The sequence below is a fragment of the Chenopodium quinoa genome, unplaced genomic scaffold (assembly GCF_001683475.1).
Source record: "Chenopodium quinoa cultivar QQ74 unplaced genomic scaffold, ASM168347v1, whole genome shotgun sequence".
NCBI classification, from domain to species: domain Eukaryota; kingdom Viridiplantae; phylum Streptophyta; class Magnoliopsida; order Caryophyllales; family Amaranthaceae; genus Chenopodium; species Chenopodium quinoa.
The window spans coordinates 7,124,697-7,143,147 of record NW_018744367.1 but is presented as its reverse complement, the minus strand read 5'-3'; the positions used below and the strand labels follow the sequence as shown (position 1 = coordinate 7,143,147).

The 18,451-nt window shown below is 36.1% G+C and overlaps 1 protein-coding gene across 2 annotated transcripts; it reads right to left on the bottom strand.

Moving 5' to 3' along the window:
- Positions 1-5,154: 5,154 nt before the first annotated feature.
- On the bottom strand, positions 5,155-15,379 carry LOC110696616 (NAC transcription factor 29-like). 2 transcript variants are annotated; one of them, XM_021873953.1, is made up of 4 exons: positions 14,553-15,379; positions 10,126-10,365; positions 5,765-6,213; positions 5,155-5,684 (listed from the first exon to the last, which is right to left on the bottom strand). In XM_021873953.1, exons 1-3 carry the CDS (start codon positions 15,039-15,041, stop codon positions 6,103-6,105), a joined length of 840 nt encoding a protein of 279 aa, XP_021729645.1. In that variant the 5' UTR covers positions 15,042-15,379; the 3' UTR covers positions 5,155-5,684; positions 5,765-6,102. The 2 variants fall into 2 exon arrangements, with proteins under 2 accessions (XP_021729645.1, XP_021729646.1); XM_021873954.1 differs by having other exon boundaries at positions 5,155-5,661.
- Positions 15,380-18,451: the final 3,072 nt, after the last annotated feature.

The window sequence follows — 18,451 nt, the reverse complement described above, 5'->3', positions numbered from 1 at the left end:
TGCGGAAAGTAAAGTGAATCTTCTCGGATCCCGAGATCAGGTGTTTTCTCTATTTTAAGAGAATAATAATTGATGTAATAAATGATTATACGTGCCCCCAAAATGGGGGTAAATGTCCCTATTTATAGGGCAGTGGAAAATGTGCCCTTCCTTAGGTCATTTAACCTAAAGAATGGGCTGCGCCATTTTACAGCACCTCGGGATTTTGGTCGTTAAGGGTCGTCATTTCCCTTCATTATTGGCATGCCACGTGTCTTATCCTGGTTGGCCCAGTTTGGGCGTTTTCTAGGGTGACATGTGTCACATTCTGATTGGTCCACGTGGCTTGGGTATTTTTACCCTAATCAATAACCCATGGAAGATTAATAGAGTGGGATAAGGCATATAGATCAACCCACGTGGCTTTCCTAACTATAGATTTAGTACTAGCAGATGTTCTAGAAAAGAAAAAGGGGGCGATAGCATTTTTTACCCTAGCAATGCCATGGATGGCATACATGTCATGAAAGAAAAAGGAGAAATCCACTGTGAAAGAATTCCAGAGAAGGGCTAAGCAACCAGACAAGCCTCTAGCTTCCGCAATGTGACGATTGTCAAAAGGAAGGCCCTCAAGGATCCCCAGGGTATTGAAGAGAGAGGTACGGAGCTCCGTGAGTATGTAGTACAATATCATGGTTATGAGTATTAACAAGGTGGAGAAAATTCTTGCGGAATCCTTTGCGAGCGATTTCGCAAGCATTCCAAGCAAGGATCAAAATATTAGAGGGAAGGGGGGTAGCTGTGAAGCTCCAATTTTTTCTCCCATGGAACTTTCTCCTTCCAGAAATCTGGCCAGCTTCTAGACATAAGGGTTCTTGTCTCTCGGGCGCAGATGCATTTGAGACTAACTTGCTTGCAAAATGGTTTTATAGCGAATGTAGAGAGAAATGCAAAATAATGATTTACATGCTAGAACATTCACATATAAATCCTCTCATTCCACTAAAAAAACATTAGTGACATTTAAAGAGGGGTACAAGAAAGAGAACAGTTTATGCATTCTTCTCCTTTCTCTCAAATACAGAACCAACTGGCTATAAAGTGGCTTTAACAAATCCTGATTGGGAATTGGCTGTGCGAGATAAGTTAAATCTATCAAATTTAAAGGAACTAGGAATGGAATCTTGAACCAAGACCATATAATAGGTCAATCATTAGAACTAGAGGGGCCTTCAAAAATAAATTGGATGAACTTGATACTATAGTCAAAAACAAGGAAAGGCTTTTAGTGCAAGGGTAAAATCTACAAAAATGAATTGATTATGATGAAACCTATGCCCTTGTATAGCCAGATCGGAAGCAATAAGAATCTTTCAAATGGATGTTAAGATAGACAACCTTTCTTAATGGCTATCAAAAAGAAGAAATACGTATTTGTCGAGCAATAACCTGGTTTTTGTGAATCAACGGTTACTTAATTATGTAAATAGGCGGACAAATCCCTATATGACCTTAAATAATCTCCTCACAATTTTTATGAAAAGTTGTCCACCTTCTTTATTATGGAACATGACAATAAGAGTGGAATAGTTGATAAGCAACTATTTGTTCATACAGATATATGTTGATGATATCATTGGTGCTACTAATCAAAAACGATGTAATGCATTTGTTGATCTTATGCAAAGTAAATTTTAGAGGAGTATGATAGGATTGAGATTTTCATTCTTCCTTGAGCTACAGATCAAGCATGGGATTATCATCTAAATAGTTCATCACGTTTAGCTTTACGATCATATCATAAGTCTAATAATAACTCACTTAATTGCTCACGGGTTGAGTCGTCCTTTTGTTTGAGTCAAGTTACACATACACGTTGTCTTCTATTACTGTACTAAGATCATGCATGATTCGTTTTCGTCATCATAGGAAATAATTTCCGATGGTGGCTTCCACTTTCTGTCTCAAAACAATTCTTTCCATACTTTTTCTTTCCTTTTTTGAGTGGAGTATCGAGTCACATTTGAGTATGTTGATTTCATTTTTAATTCTCTTGGACAAGAAGCAAGAGTAGATCAGACTAATTTTCATAACCCCTTCGAACTAGAAGGAACGTTCGAAGGACTCAAGTTCAACTAGCCTAACAAGAACCACTCCTCTTTCAACAAATGAATTCAAAAGATGACGTTGATGGAGTCAAAGATAGATGTTCTTGTTGGAAAAACAACGAACTTTGCTTCAAGGTCTCACAACCCGGTTGTCAACTACTGAAGAAAATGCCACTCCTGTATCTCTCCAAAAGATTAAGGATCGGACAAACTCAACAAGCTCTCTGAAGAGCATACTTATATTGAGACAACACCGGATCTTTCACCCATTAGAGGAAGTCTTCTTGAGAAATTTTCTATGATCAACATCCCAAAGTTCAAGGCTACTGGCAGTCCGCTGTTTTCTTTCGGTTTATCTCTTTTCGTGGTTGCCTTAAATAATCCATGAATGACTTACAAGTTCCTTAAAAACTTGTTGGTGACTCTACTTTTTTGTCTTTAATCGTTATAATGTCAAATACAACTTTCTATGATTGCAAGCATATTTATGTATACTAATTAAGGTATGCACACTTCAATCGACGCCTACTATTTCATTTCATATTTTCCAATTCCGAGTAAAACAATGTTTTCCTCTACCGTGCCACGTAAACATCTCACGTGTCACTACAATCTCTAACATGTCACGACATTTACTAACGTGGCATGACAATCCGTTGCCTTTCTAGCTTTCCCCCGCATCGTAGCCTATATATATCCGACTCATTTCTAGGGTTTTGGGCACGAAATTCTCATATACGTACAACTATGCTATACACTTCCTATTTTTCATAATTCCTCCTTCAAGCAATTCGAAGAGACATTATAATACTTAATGTACTACACTTAACCACGACATGAAAGCAATTTAAAAGAATTGTAGCTCGTTCAAATTAAAGCAATTTATCCTTTTCATTGTTTAATTTATTTTTTAATTTTGCTAATAATTAAAATCTTGTTTTGGATGCTTCGGTTATGACTTTAATATTATAGCTATGCATAATTTATTGCTTTAATCACCAATTACATGTTTAAATAAGAATTTGTCATTGAAATCACACTTTATAAGATTTAATATTCAACCAATTTATCCTAATCTAGTTTGGAGCAAATTAAACTTTGATTGAATGTCTTTTGAATTGCAAATTAATACTAGTCAAAATAAGAATCAATAGAGGCCAATACGAGTGAAATTGCCTTCTTTATTCAATTTCATACCTTCATCCCCAAACCCTCCAGTCATATTTTAAGACATAATCTCATGGATTATAAATGGGTGTAACCTCATGGATTAAAATCATGTTTCCCTTTGTCCCGACTCCCTACATTATCCTTTGTCCCTATCGTTATTATAGTCAATTCCAACTTCCTGCTATTGCGAAGCATATTCAAGTATGCTAAAATAGATGGACTTTATACGCCGCCTACAGCAAGCTTGGTGGAGGATGGGTGGGTAGGTTAAGGTGTTGTTGCTCGAAACAATAGGGATGATGTCTTGCTGGCAGCCTCGAGAAGAGTGAGAGCATGGTGTCCTCTAGAAATTGCAGAAGCAAAGATTATTGTGATGGCAGTCAAGCTTACGAAGAAGTAAGGATATGGGAATGTCATAGTAGAATCCGACTGTCACGTTCTAATCAATCGACAATCAAAGGCCGCAATCTTATTCTCTAACTTGGATAGTGTAATTGAGGATATTTTATTTTCGAGTAGTGCTTTTAATTTCTTTTCTTGGTCTCGTGTAAAGAGAGATGACAGCTCCATTGCCATGTTTGTAAATCTTAAAGCTACTATCAACTTTTTAAATGATAGTGATATATTTTTATTTATAAATTAATAATTAACTCAGGACTAATTGAACAATATAATATAGATACCAATTTTTTTAATAGATATACAATTAATACACCATCTATACTATTAAAAGGCGTCTCTAAAAGTGTCTATGTGTCACATAAAACCTTTTTAATCACGCCACGTCACCTAGTCAACCTCTCATTACGCCACATCACCACTCAATCAACCTTAATCATTATGTCATGTCACCCAATCAACCAACATTACTTCATATATAAAAATGGGTAATGCTATATGTAGCCCTTACGGGTATGAATAAGCATTTAAAACCTTTTCTTAATTATTTGGTATTAATTTAGGAATGCGTTACAAAATCGCACGTAGATCAATGTAATTGTTATATTTTCATTAGTTTTGTCCAATTTTAGCTCCTTATATATAGCCCTTAGCCTAGGGCTATGTATACACATTTTCCTTAAAATATAAGGATAAAAAGATTCAAACACCCAACCTATTATAAGAAGGATGGCTATTTAACCATCTAAGTCAATTATCAACCATATTATGAACATGAAAATAAATGTGTATAATTGTTAAGGTCTAATTAAAAAAATAAAATTAAAAAAAAAACATAAATACCATAAATAAAATCACAAGGTTTAATTAAAGTAGTAACTCGATATAACGCCACGGCTATACACTAGTCTTTTTTTTTATACAGTGTATTTTATTATTACATAAATCAATGATATCACATGTTAGAAAATTTTACATCTAAAGGTTAAGCCTCTTAAATATGATTTGTATCAATGATATGCATTACGATTCATGTAGGCCAAAATATTTATGCTAAAATTCGATCATTAAACATGGGTATAACCCGAGCACAAAACTAGTATACTTTGGGTGGGGGTGGTCAGTGGTTTGAGTGATGGGTGTTGAAGCTTGAAGATGGAGTTTCCTATAGCTTGAGGAGACGGTGAGAATAATAGGGACTGAAAGGAGGTTCTTTTAAACACCTCAACCTAACTCACTAAAAGATTACTTCGTAAAGACCATGATCCATTTCCTTGCCAAATTGAACCAAGCATACTAGGAAATTTGTGGGCTTTGAGTTTCTTTCCTTTCGTTAATCTTCCTTGATTCCATTCCTTTCTGATATTTGAACCAAACAGATAAGTTCCTAGAAAGAGGAAATCGGGTGGACTTAAAGACAATAAGTAAGCAAGTAGCTTTGTCCATCAGCTCACAAGCTTAACTTCTCACAAGCTTAACTTTGAAATACTCCCAAACAAATAGCAAGAACATAATTTACTTCGCAATGCATTCATGATAATTTCATAGAAAAGCTACTGCCTTAATTTTAATTCCCAACACGCACATAAGCCTTACAAACGAAATCAGCACTTAAAACAATATAATCAATTACTCGCATCCAACTTTGAAATACTCCCAAACAAATAGCAAGAACATAATTTACTTCGCAATGCATTCATGATAATTTCATAGAAAAGCTACTGCCTTAATTTTAATTCCCAACACGCACATAAGCCTTACAAACGAAATCAGCACTTATAACAATATAATCAATTACTCGCATCCAACTAAGACAGATAGCTGAAATATTTACAAGAGAATTCCGTCAAAGCACTATTCGGATCTCACTTTCAAAAGCATTTCCACCTGGACCTAGCAAAGATTTAAATAGAGCAAACAGTAAACATTTACGAAGGAGAGCTTCGTCAAGGACAGATTCTCCGCAATTGGGAATAATACCCCAATCAGTATGCACCAAGCTTGCCTGTCAAAGGGAATGGTGAAAATCTGCACATTCAGCATGGGAATGAGTTGCAAGTGAAAGTGTTAACTGGAACTGGAAAGTGACAAATCAGATATAGACTTACCTTTAACAGGAAGACACGTCCTGCCACAGCATTGTCAAACTTGGCTTCTGTTAATAATGTTCCCTACATAATTTTGATATAAAACCAACTCTAGTGTTGTTTACAGGGGTGCAGAATCTATACATAGAACCAGCACTTAACGAGCGTCTAATTCAGCCATACCATGATGAGGTTCATCAATGCAGATTTTGGTGGAATACCAATTTCAGATGTACAAAGTTGTAGTAGCAGCAAAATGTGAACTGTTGAAAAGCAACAATTCCAGTCTCCTTCAACATAACTTCAATGCAGATGGTAATAACAGGTTCCATCTTGTATAAATGATTATTGCAGGTTTCTCAGAGAAGATCATCCAACTCTATAAAATCTCGTTCTAGGTTGGATACTAAATGCCGAGGACTCGAAGAATTGACCAAGTCAGCACTGCCAACATGCCCTGGTGATTTCACCTATAAAACATACATGGAACGTAGGACTATAATGAAAATATAAATTATAATTTGAAAAGGAAAAGGAAAATATAAATCAAAGTTAACATGTCCCAATCAAGGTGAACTTCCAAGGGAATTAAGCTTGTTTTCACAGAAGAGCAGCACCATGGTGGCCATGCCAATTGAAAAGTAGGGTAGTTCGGATCTCAAAGCAAGAGAACACCAAAAGTAGGTGGCTCACATTGCAATCCTCAAAAGCCTTTAAAAAGGTTCAAAATTATACTTGTCATAGATTAAGCAAGTTGAATGAGTTAAATCTAGTCTTTTAACCTGCTGTTCAAACAACCAGCAAAACTTAAATCTTGACATGGGTTCTAGAGAAACAAAGAATAAAGGGTCTTTGTGCCATTCATTGAAACCATGTCCACCATTTTAAAAGAAATGCAAATTTTACATAATTTCTCTTGGGAGTCTCCATATCCTTTTATAGCAACATGTACCCTAAAAAACAAGGATGCCTAGAGAGACATGAGGCCAGTGGAGGATTTCCATGATTTCCCAAAAATTCCATGTTGCCCCATTGCCAGAATTATAAGTATTTCAGAGTTCAAACTACCACTGTATAAGCCAAACCCTTTGTATCAAACCTTGTTTTGTCACTGCAACAATGGACACTCATCCAGTACACCCATTTTCACCTTTGAGGTTCATTTTACCAACTCTTTTTACTCATACTTTCCCCTACCTACCACAACTTTCGTTATCTAAAACATCATCTCTCCAAGTCATCCATTTTTCCACATACCTTCAATATTTTACTTCCAAAATTAATTGAGTCAAAAGACCATTCATCCTTCACAGCCTGCCCAAGTTCCTACCACCTGCATTGCCTATGTCATGCTTAACAAATTCTTAAAACCAATCTTAAAATCCCAGTAAAACACATCCCTCGCATCTTTAAATAACTCCTTGATATGGTCTACATAAACTAAGCATCCATAGCTAAGTCAACTAGTCCTGATTTCAGAATCCAAGGAATCTGCTAGAGGTATGCAGTTTGCTAGTTTCCTTTTTATAGGGTTCAGGGATAATTATTCTATAGCTTTGTATGGACAGAACAAGAAGCAAGCAATTGATTGGTATTGAATAGCATTTTGATGTATTAATGGATGGACGTCCTCCAATTTGACTTAACATGCACAATTTGCACATTAGGGTTTTTATCAAGTTGGGGACCTGAATCAAGGAGTTCAAATTAAAGAGATTACGTCCAATAAACAATGGTCAGTTTTTAATAATCTCACCTACACTTCCAAACAAAACGGCTGAAGGAAATGGTGTCAAAGGAATTGCATGATGTCATCGCATTCAAGAACTTTGATGTTGATAGAAGGTATCTCCGCTCAAAGTGTATCTGTGTATGCACACTTGGCAACTCCCTCATAGTTGTACTTTTAGGAGCTAAGCAAGTGCGCCATTATGACAATACATAGATAATCCCAACCCACATGCATTCACCCAAAAGTATTTTTAATGCCTTACCAAAAATCATACCTAAAGAGACAAGAACAGTAATCATCCAACATCTAAAATCCCAACATAAATTTACAATTAATTTTCTGATGGTAAATAAAAACCAAGTACCCAACCAATGAAAGCTTCTGTGTATCATATAAACAAGTGAAGAAACACCAATATTAATAGATTTTGCAGCCAATTGTATCGCTACTACGAGAGGCAGGTAATCAGGCTATTCAGGTTTAAAATTTGGTGGAGTGGTGGTATTTAGAACAAACAGGGTTAAGAGAATAGATAAACAAACCACACCTCACTCTGCAAAGGTTGCTGAAGAGGGGCGTCAAAACACTCAGAAGCTCATAGCTAAACTGGGTAAGCAAAAGTTTCAATGGTTCGTCACTGAAACCGATGGAAAGAGAAAAAAAACTGAAACTATAATTATGGAAAATTCCAGTACCTAAATATAAGACTTTCAAGTGCCCAAAATTATTCAGACGGACTTAACAAACCCTTATAATACTCTCTCCCCATTACATTGTTCTCTCCCTCACTGATTCACGAGTGTCCTCCTTTTTGATGCTCTTCCTCACCTTCTGACATCATAACAGGATTCCCAACCTCATTATTGTGTACTATCCTTAATACTTATCCCTTCCCTTCTTGCATACATGTATCTAATTTGAGGTGTGGGATGGGCAGGCTGATCCTGTCGGTGAAGATGGAACTCGGGCCCATATGGATACACCAACTCCTTCATGATTATACACCTACCATAGCAGTAAAATGGTAATTTATTCCAATGAAGTGCGCAAACATGGTTAATATCAACCACCACAAATATGGCATAAATTCCCTGTAATATTATTAACCCTATGACGAAATCCATCATGATTTCATCTTAAACGTGGGATGGGAGGGGAGGGGCAAGGGCTGAAGAAGGCTAGCAGGTTAAATAAGGTTGAATTTGCTGCCACTTCTTTCCTTATAGACCCAAAACCATTCAAAAACTAAACATTAATATGTCTTCAACTTCCTAGAGAGAAACCCTGCTGGGAGAGTCATATTACTAGCTCAAAGTGACTAGCATCATCAACCCTTCCTTCATAAAACAACTCTTCCTCCACAATCGAATCATGATGCCCTTTCTTGATTTCTTCCACATTCTATGTGATCATATATTGTGCGAAGATATCCTGAAAAAAGACAGCTTGAATATGCTCACAAGAAACACTGCAAATGGATTCGATGGACACTAACTACATAGCTATTGTAGATTTCTTGATAAAGCATCTACCATTTTATTGAATATCCCTTGGTTGACTATATGCCAATTCAAATTCAACTCCTATAACTTTGCTATCCCATTATTGATAATCCAAACCCGCTCCTCTCATTATTACATGACAAAATGTTAAGCTTCATTTATACCATTGTGAACGAGGATTTTCCTCTTGCCGGGACAGAAATTGTTCACCAGCAAAAATTCTCATAGCTGGCAACAACCAATTTCTCGATTGATTCACCACTTGTGAAAGGCGTGAAATATGCTTTTCTATCATTAGGAATTTTTAGGGTTCTAATAATAATTGAGAAGGTGATTTGGATTCATATGGATTTAGGGTTTGTCATCAACTCAACGATCAAAACACAGCATAGATTGCGAAGGTCTCCACTTGGAAAGATGCGAAGACATCGAAAATCACTGCTCGCGTCAAGATGAAAGCGGTGGAGTGTGAGCTATGCCAAATATGCAAAATAGTTATGATTTTGATTGTAAAAGTTATGTTATTTTCTTTAAAGTTGTAGTTTACAAATCTTTATTACTATTGCAGATGCCGTATGGCTATTTATTAATGATAATATTATTATTCTTCTTCCTCTCTAAAAATATAAAAAAATAAAAAATCATTAGGGTTTTTAATGGAGAGTTAAATTGAAGTTATTATGCAATTAATTGAGTCCCTTTGCCAAGATTAGCTTCCTAAAGACAATCAAGGTTGAAATAATGAAAAAAAAGGAATTTTGTTTTTGATTTAGACTCAGATCTACTCCCTCACATTTATACATGAAGCTGCCTAGGCACTCCGCCTTGCACCTTGGTTGAGGCAGCCTGAAGCAAATTCTTTTGTCGCCTTTTAGAATAAATTGTACCCTGCAAGGTCAAGCCATTTTGACTTGAGCCTTGACTTGCTTGGCACCTAGGCACGCCCAAAGCACACTTTTTGAAACGAAGTAATATTCATTAATATTTTTGCTCACACTACATTAAAAAAAAAGCATTCATTTTGCAGAAAACACATTAAAAACCTTACATGAAAAGAGAACATCAAATTGTTTAGCACATCCCAGATATGTTACTTAACAAATTGATAAACATGTTACGAAATTGCACTCAAGGTTAAGAAAGTTCACCGGAATGTTGGGTTCTGTCTCTTCCATCAATTTTGTTGGCTGACCCGCAATCATACCATTTACATAGTAGAAGCCATGTGCTTTATCTTCATCCAAGACAGAAACAGTGCTTGAATCGTGCTGAATACCAATATGACGCACAGTTGCAATGCTTTCTTCAGCACATGAACTTAAAGCATGCTCTGAAATGCTGTTTCGACCATTTGATTTGACAAACACTCGGCACACAACAAATGAGGCCTGCAAAAAATGTAATATGATTAAGATAGCACAAGTTAACCAGTTCAATCTTACACCGGTAAGAGGGAAGGTTTGTATAGCTTGTATTATCAAGTTCTAGTTGTCAAACTATTTTAATTAAGTTGTCTATTTATCTTCTCTAATCTCATCATAAACGTGTGTTTCAAAGGAGAATATTACAAGTAAAAAAGAAAAGCAAAGTATGAAAGAAAAAATTCAAAATATCATTGATCATCAAAAACAAGAAAGTAGACTTTTTCAAGCTCGAGGAATAATATAATATAACTAATACATTTGGGTAAAGCTATCAACACACAAATATTTTTAAAATAAAATAAAATAAACTTAAATAACATAATCTTTAAGATATTTTTCTTTGGATCATACTAATTTTAAGCAACTGGACCATATATCTGCAATTCAGATTCTATTATCCCTTGGCAAAACCTCAAATTTCACAAATGCTATTTTACTCGAATAAGAGTTCTACCTACACACATAAATTATACTTCCTCCGTTCTTTTTTACTTGACCTGTTTCTTTTATGACGCTTGCCAATGCAAACCTTAATGAATCATAACTTTAATTCTTCATGAGTAAAAATTATAAAGTTATATATTATGATAGTACTTATGATACGAATTTTAAAAAATCCTACATGAATATGTTTTTCCTTACATATTATTCACAAAAGACAATCAAAGGAGAGGTGGTGAATAGTGTAAAAGTCAAAGCGGGTCAAGTAAAAAAGAACGAAGGAAGTATGACACTACTTAAACTCAACACTTACCAATTAACCATAGCATTTCCATGCATAACCTGATTATCCGTCCAATTACTACCAGCAATAAATACTCATTAAGAAATTCTTAGTCTTTAAATGAGTACTTAGTCAATATATGCAGCCACGTACTATTTACCTCATTAAGAAACTGTACATTGCAACTTGAAATAAAGACCTCTCTCAAAAACCTTTCATAGCGAAAATGAAACCCAAATGCCTCAGCTTCATACTAAGAATGGTTAACGTCACGATTTCAAATTGGTCCCAAGAGAAAAATTAAAAAAATGTTCACTTTCTGTATCAATTACAATTACTGATACCTGTTTGCTTGCCTGAAAGCCTCTTAAAAATTCACATGAAAAACTACTAAGATACTGTTCAGTGAAAATACCAATGCATATGTGCAATAACCCTACGAACTGTATTCCAATACACAGCCCTTGTTATGTTTAATTCATTCGTATTAGTTCAAGCTCTAATTTTTTTTTTTTTTAAATTTAATGGAGCCTAAATAAGCTGAAACTTCACTCCATACTTCTCTCTCAACTCCTAGTCTCCCGCTACCACACTCTACCACGACATAGTCAGCCAAAGAGGCCCTTTTTCATCTCACTCCCATATTCTCTTTTGCTCTCTTGATGCCCGCTAAACAAAGATCCCAACTTCAAAACAGTTGTTTAAGGCACAAGATAACTCTTGATTTTCTCTCATCAATTGCCAAAATTCAAAATGCATTACAAAAATGCATCAAAATAATGCAAGCAGTACAAGACATTTAAATCAACAACTTTCCACCATGAATACGCACATTAATACAATCTACACATTTAAAATAGTTCATATGCTTGTGATTACGAGGACTATTAACCACCATAACGTACTGATGAATAATCTAGCAATGAAGATGCCTAGAAAAACTACCACGGTTTCTGTTATTTCAACAATGTTTGGACTTTCGACTAAGAAGCTTGAGTTAACTCCTCTTAACCTAGAGCATCACAATGACTTGACCCTAACTTCTGTATCATATCTGGCTTATTCCGATTCTATCTCCATTCTGAACTAAAGCCACAAGGATTCTGGCACTAAATATTACCATTTCATGACATTAGATAATATGCAATGTACAAATATTTCAAATAAGTGTTTAATTTTCTGTCTTAGGCTATTGTAAGAACTTGCTCTCTTTATTTCTCCTCAATTGCTCAAAAATATCAAATGTAAACATATTTTCCTTTGATCTCTCTTTCTTCTTCTAGATATTTCAAACATGTGTTTAATATGCATAATATTCATTTCAAAGAAAGAACACTTTCTATCATTGGAAGCTCTTCTAGAAACCAGGTCTCTTAGAGCACTTGAAATCTTTATATCAAGGTTGTAAGAGCAAATCAACACTTCCAAATGCATGGTAGATTCCATTGCTTAATAAAATGGTAAGGTCTCTGACTTGGATTTGGTATACGTTTAATTTTTTTTATCAATATAAGAATATAAATTTGTGAATCTAAGAACTGCTCAAGGATTGAAGAGAAACTAGACTGAACAAGAATTTTGTGCTGCAAAAATGAAGCAACATGTGTAGAAGATAAAGTATATTTGGTACTACTTTACAACAGGGCCAGGAAGATGTAGGACTGATCCCATAATTTACTGAAGTTACTCACACTGAAGGTCTGGGAGTTGCTTCTCCAAATCATAAAACAGCAGCATTAGAACAGTAATTCTCACTCTCTGCCAACTGTTACATAATGAAGAGATTAATCACATGAGAAAAGGGCTCAAAGCGTAGCTTGCAGCTGAATTTTGCAGCTCATGATTTTGAAGATGGTAAGCATAGGTTCAGATACTCAAAGGGACGAAGAGAAACAAAGTAAAGGGAACTAGTGCAGAAACAAGGCGATGGATGGGTTTTCTCAATACATTCATTTTAGCTTTTTGCACAATTTATATATGAGCTTTAACACCAATTTCTCATTTATATATTAAAAAAATAATAGTATAGTGTTTAATGTTGTTAGATTAGGCTTAATATACATCATACTAACAGATCTTATAATATAAATAATAGTCAAGGTTGTGAGTTGAATTGAGTGACAGTCAAATTCATGGATGTATTAAGAAATTGAGGAAGTATTACATATATAGATTCCTATCATTTAGACGAATGGGGTAAAATATATTATAGTAAGGAACACCATAGAATTTCTGTTCTTTACACCTTAATTTGTTAGACTAAATGAGGTAAAATATATTATAATTAGGAACGCCATAGAATTCCTGTTCTTTGCATCTTCTTAATTTGTTTTAGTTTGATACTTATAAAAAGAGTTGTAATGTGCAAATTTAACCTTTATTAAGAACAATTGAAAAAGGATTCAATAACTTTATATTCCTAATTTATAATGAAATATTTAAGTATATTGCCTGACTGGGCAATACTTTGAGGGTACAATTTCAAAACATCCAAAATTTCTAACTCCAAAAACAGAATTGCCTATACACTTGGAAAACTTGGCTTTCAGTAAACCAAGATATTAAAAACAATAAAAAACTATTAGACAGGAAGCCCTTCTGACTATCATACTTAATATATTACAGCTGTCCATCAAGCTGCATCTTTGTCTCCACTATTTATCAGTCCTGCAGCAGCAACTATTGCTCAAGTTATTTCACATAATATCCTTGATTTTCACTTTTTAATCAAGATTACCCAATAAAATGATGAATACATCAACTTTAAGCCTAAAATATAGTATCTATGGTAACACCATTCCAAAAATCACTTGAACGGTTGAACCTACTTCGTACAATCATAACAAATAAAAAATCATCCTTACATTCTGAATTGAGATTGGAACAAATACAAGCATCCCTTTAAATTAAGAAATCAAAACAATGTAACCCAATTTGCAATATCCTTGGTACCCAAAACAGATATAGAGACCCAATTCACTACCTATACTTGCTAACTTAGTCTAAAAGTGCTCCATTGCACTGACTTCGTTTCTGAATGTAGTTCTTGGAGGTGCCTAGCAATTTACTGAATTTAGGTAACACTAGGTTAGACCTTCGAAGGTCCACCATACCCTACAATTTTAATCATTCAACAATCATAAAGCAATAGAACAAATTGAAAACAAGAAAAATAACACATTTCAACACATAAATCCTAATTTAATTGCATAAATTTTAACAATTTCACATAATTAAACCTGAAATAAACAAATCCCAAGTAGTAAATTACAATCAAAAACGAAAAACACAACACATTTCAAATTCAAACACATAAATCCTAACATAATTGCAGAATTTCACAAAATTAAACCTGAAATAAACAAATCCCAAGTACTAAATTGCAATCAAAACCAAAAAAAAACCCAAAAAATTTCAAAGAATATACCTTAAAATTGTCGATTAGAGCATACTCATACATGAACCAATCAGTCCGAACAGCAGTTTTACCATTCAATTTCTCCAAATAAAAAATGAAGCATTTCCTCCTCCCCAAAATAACATTACCACCATTACCCATAACATCCCTAACCCTACCTTTCCTCTTCCAATACCCAATCCCAGCTCTTCTATTTCCTCTATCCTCTTCTCCACCATTAACCCTTTCAGTGAAGCAATACCAATGCCGCTTCCTTCCGCCGCACCCAAATCTAAAGCAAGTCAATTCCGGAAGATCAAAGGGGTTGTAATTATACAAATTGATCTCCTTAATTGCGTCGTAATAATCGGCATTCGAAGACGAAGATGAGGATTGCAGAGGCGAATTGAGGTGGTTCTTGTGACGGAGGTAGTACGAAAGGAGCTGCTCCTCCGAAGGGTAGAATCGGCAACCCGGTGGTAATATCGACGGCGACAACGCTGCTTTAGGGTCTCCCATTCATCGGAGTTTTGAGAGTATTTTGAGAATGAGTAATTGAGTAGTAGCAGCGGAAGGAAGGAGGAATGAGAGTGGGAGTGAGCATGGTTTTTATAGGAGACGTTTTGTGAATGAAGCGTGATCATCAAGCTTCTTTTTGGTTTCCTCTGTTTTTCTCTTTTAAACTTGGGAGTGTTTCTTCTGTTGACCTTAAGTCAAGATGAAGCAGCATTTTGACACGTGCCCTTTTTCAAGCCATCGGTATAGTATGAGGTGTTGTTTTACAATTAGTGCGAAGCAGTCACCCCTAAAAACAAAAAAAAAAAGTTGGAGCAGTCCTCACTCCTCAGTCCATAAATTGTGGCCACTGTGGAGTCACCAACATGAGGACTCCACTGGGGCCAGTTTGGGTGAAGACTCCACTAGGGCTAATTTGGGTGGGGCCAGTCCTCACTCATTCGTTTGGTATCTAGGTTTGTAGTTCACAGTGACGACTCCACTGTGGTCAGTTTAGGGTACCTCTAATTCTCCAATGGAGTCGTCACTGTGAGGAGGGTGTACCCATGATAAGGGATCCTTCTCCTCTATGCCCATGGCCCTTTAAAAGCCAAGGGTTTTACACTTTTTAAGGTGTGTTAGGATTTGAATTCCTGATTGTTTGGGGGACCTTGAATTAGAATTGATCCTATCATTAAGCTTTTTTGTAAGAAACTAATAAGGAGTCGCCAATGAGTTTTAGGAAAACTCATAAACCTCGTTCATGTCTTTCTCCCAAGTAGGGTTCAAGGGACATTTAGCATGAATCATAAGTTTACCCATGCCCAAATTGGTCTACTTGTACCAGAAATGAGTTCGGGAGCAAGGGTACTAAAATAACATTCTTTTTAGGGAGGAATCGCTATTCTAGCCTAAGTGCGGCCTCTATTAGCTCTTCCTTTTCACAATTTCATTGCCAAACAATATATGCAACGTGATACCTAAAACTAAGTTAGTTAATTTTATTTACACGCGTAAATCACATAAAGATTATATTGCAATGAATGTCGTTATTCTTTGTTATTCAAATTCATGAAAAGAACAAGAAATAAATAATATTTGCCTTGACTTAAGTGATAAAACAACAATTAATTATTCAAATTCAAGTCTTGAATTAACGCAGATATTATGTGAAATTAATTAATTAAAGTTTGTTTTAGGTGATCAAGCAACACTAATTAGTTGATTAAAAGTTGTTTAAGCAAGAGAAAGAAAGGTGATTTATCTAAGTGCTCGGGAATTTTACCACTTTTTCTTGTTAGATCTTCGTTTAGATCACTTATGGACTCCTTGTTAGGGAACCTCCACTTTAAGAACAAACAATAAAGGGGTGAATGTTTAGGACAAGGGGATGATTAGAGCATAAGTTCACAAGTTTCTGCTGACTTTTTAGGTTAATTTCTGTGTGTTTGAAAGCTCATATTGAACCCCTATTTATAGGGAATGGGTGAGTTTAGGGTTTTGAACATTCTGCCGCAGTAGGTGGCACGCGCAACTCAAGAGGTTGCGCACGACTGATGCGCGCAAGTGATTAAGCCGCGCTGCACTGGCAGCGCAACCTATGATCTTGCGCGTGGCTTATGGTAAGATTCGATTCATTATTTTTATGAAATTCTAAATCTTCCGCAAGCGCATCACCGGAGGCTACGCTGGGTGTCACGCAACTTTGTGAGTTGTGCACGCCAAGCCAGTGCGACTCCTTGAGTTGGGCGCGGTTTTTCCTGCGGCAACCCTAGATTTTAACCTAGGCGCTTCTAAATCCGTCAAAATTAGGTTTAACCTCAAGATTAGGCCTAATTGCTGATCGAGCATAGTATTAACAAGCTTTAGTTAATTTCGTTTTGGGTCAAGCTAGTTGGTTTATGTGTTTAGGCTTTAATCAGTAATCCATAAGCATTCTTCACTCCAATCCAACACAAAGATGGAATTATTTATCGTCATAACACTTTCGGTCGGGACAGAGGACCAAAAGTAGATGTCTACAGTTAGCCCCCACTTTGATCGAGTCTAGAATAGACGATGATCAAAGTAGCCAAAGAAATAAATCCGAGACTAATTCTGCGAAGTTCCTTATGGATAAGGAATCTTTCAGTAGTGTTGAGAATATCAAGACTATTCTCGATTTGCTAAGTGTTCAAGACATGTAGCTGCTAAGACTAGAAAAAGGTATCTTCTAGTTTTAGTGCGCTAAAGAATCTAGATTGACCCTTTGCTAATGTAGAACGCTTTTACAAGTAAAGGCTGTTCTGGGTGATTTCATGTTATGAGAAGGTACCGGGTTTAAAAAGAGTAAAGAGGATGATACCCTCTCAATATGTCATCGGCGGTCTAAAGTCCCTCGATATGTCATTGAAACTTTAGTTCATGATTTTAACAAAGTAAAAGATGATAAAACGGGAGTGTTTCGCCATTTATAGCCTAGCACTTGAATAAAAGATTGACATACGCTGCCAAAACAAATACTCGATGTCCAGAAGATAGAAATACATGTCTCATGGAGGCACATATCCAAATCCAGTGAGAGAGAAAAAAAATCGGCAACTCCCTTAGTAGTTTTGTCCACAAGATGAAAACACGCGTCTTAGGACGGGGGCACGTGTCTAAATAGGTGCGACTTCAACAGGGGTCGCTCTTTATACAAGGGGTGGACGGACACCCTAATTGTCTAGTAAAGCTAGAGTGCTTCCTAGCTAACCGTATTTGCTTCCAACGGGGGGCGTCTGACCCCGATGGTTCGGCGCTAGGGGTGAGCAAAGACCCAGGGTACCCGGAACCGGTTAAGACCCGTTGGGTCCAGACCCGGAACTAGTCTCATCGGTTCCAGGACCGGGTCCAAAATGTCGGACCCGGTTGTAACCGGTTCTGGGACCAGATACTGAAATTTCAGACCCGGTACCCATTGAGTACCCGGTAAATGTTCAGATTTAAATTATTTTTTTTATGTCAATACTATTATATAGTTATACTAATATACACTATGCAGTTTCTTTAAAACAAATAATACTGGATAATGATATTAGGATCTAGCCCAACTGGCTTCAATATCCAGCCTTCCCTATTCAATCTTCATTCCCCAAATCCTCACATTTCAGTAACTCATTTACTCACATTTCAAAAGTTTTTAACATTTAGGGTTTTTGTTCCCCAATTCCTCAGCCGCCCACTCGCCTTCTTCAGTCTTCGTTCCTCTCTTTGGTTCTCCGACCACCATTAAACGACCCTGAAGCAAAGATCAGTTGCTTCAATTATTCACCAATGAGGCTATGATGAACTAAATTGCTCAAACTAATCGATATTTTTTTCTTGGTTTGGTTGTATTTTTCGAGGTAAGTAGTTTGCCATATGGCTTGGCAGCAACTTGGTCGGCATTTTTCGTTGCGACGTGGTTGTGAATG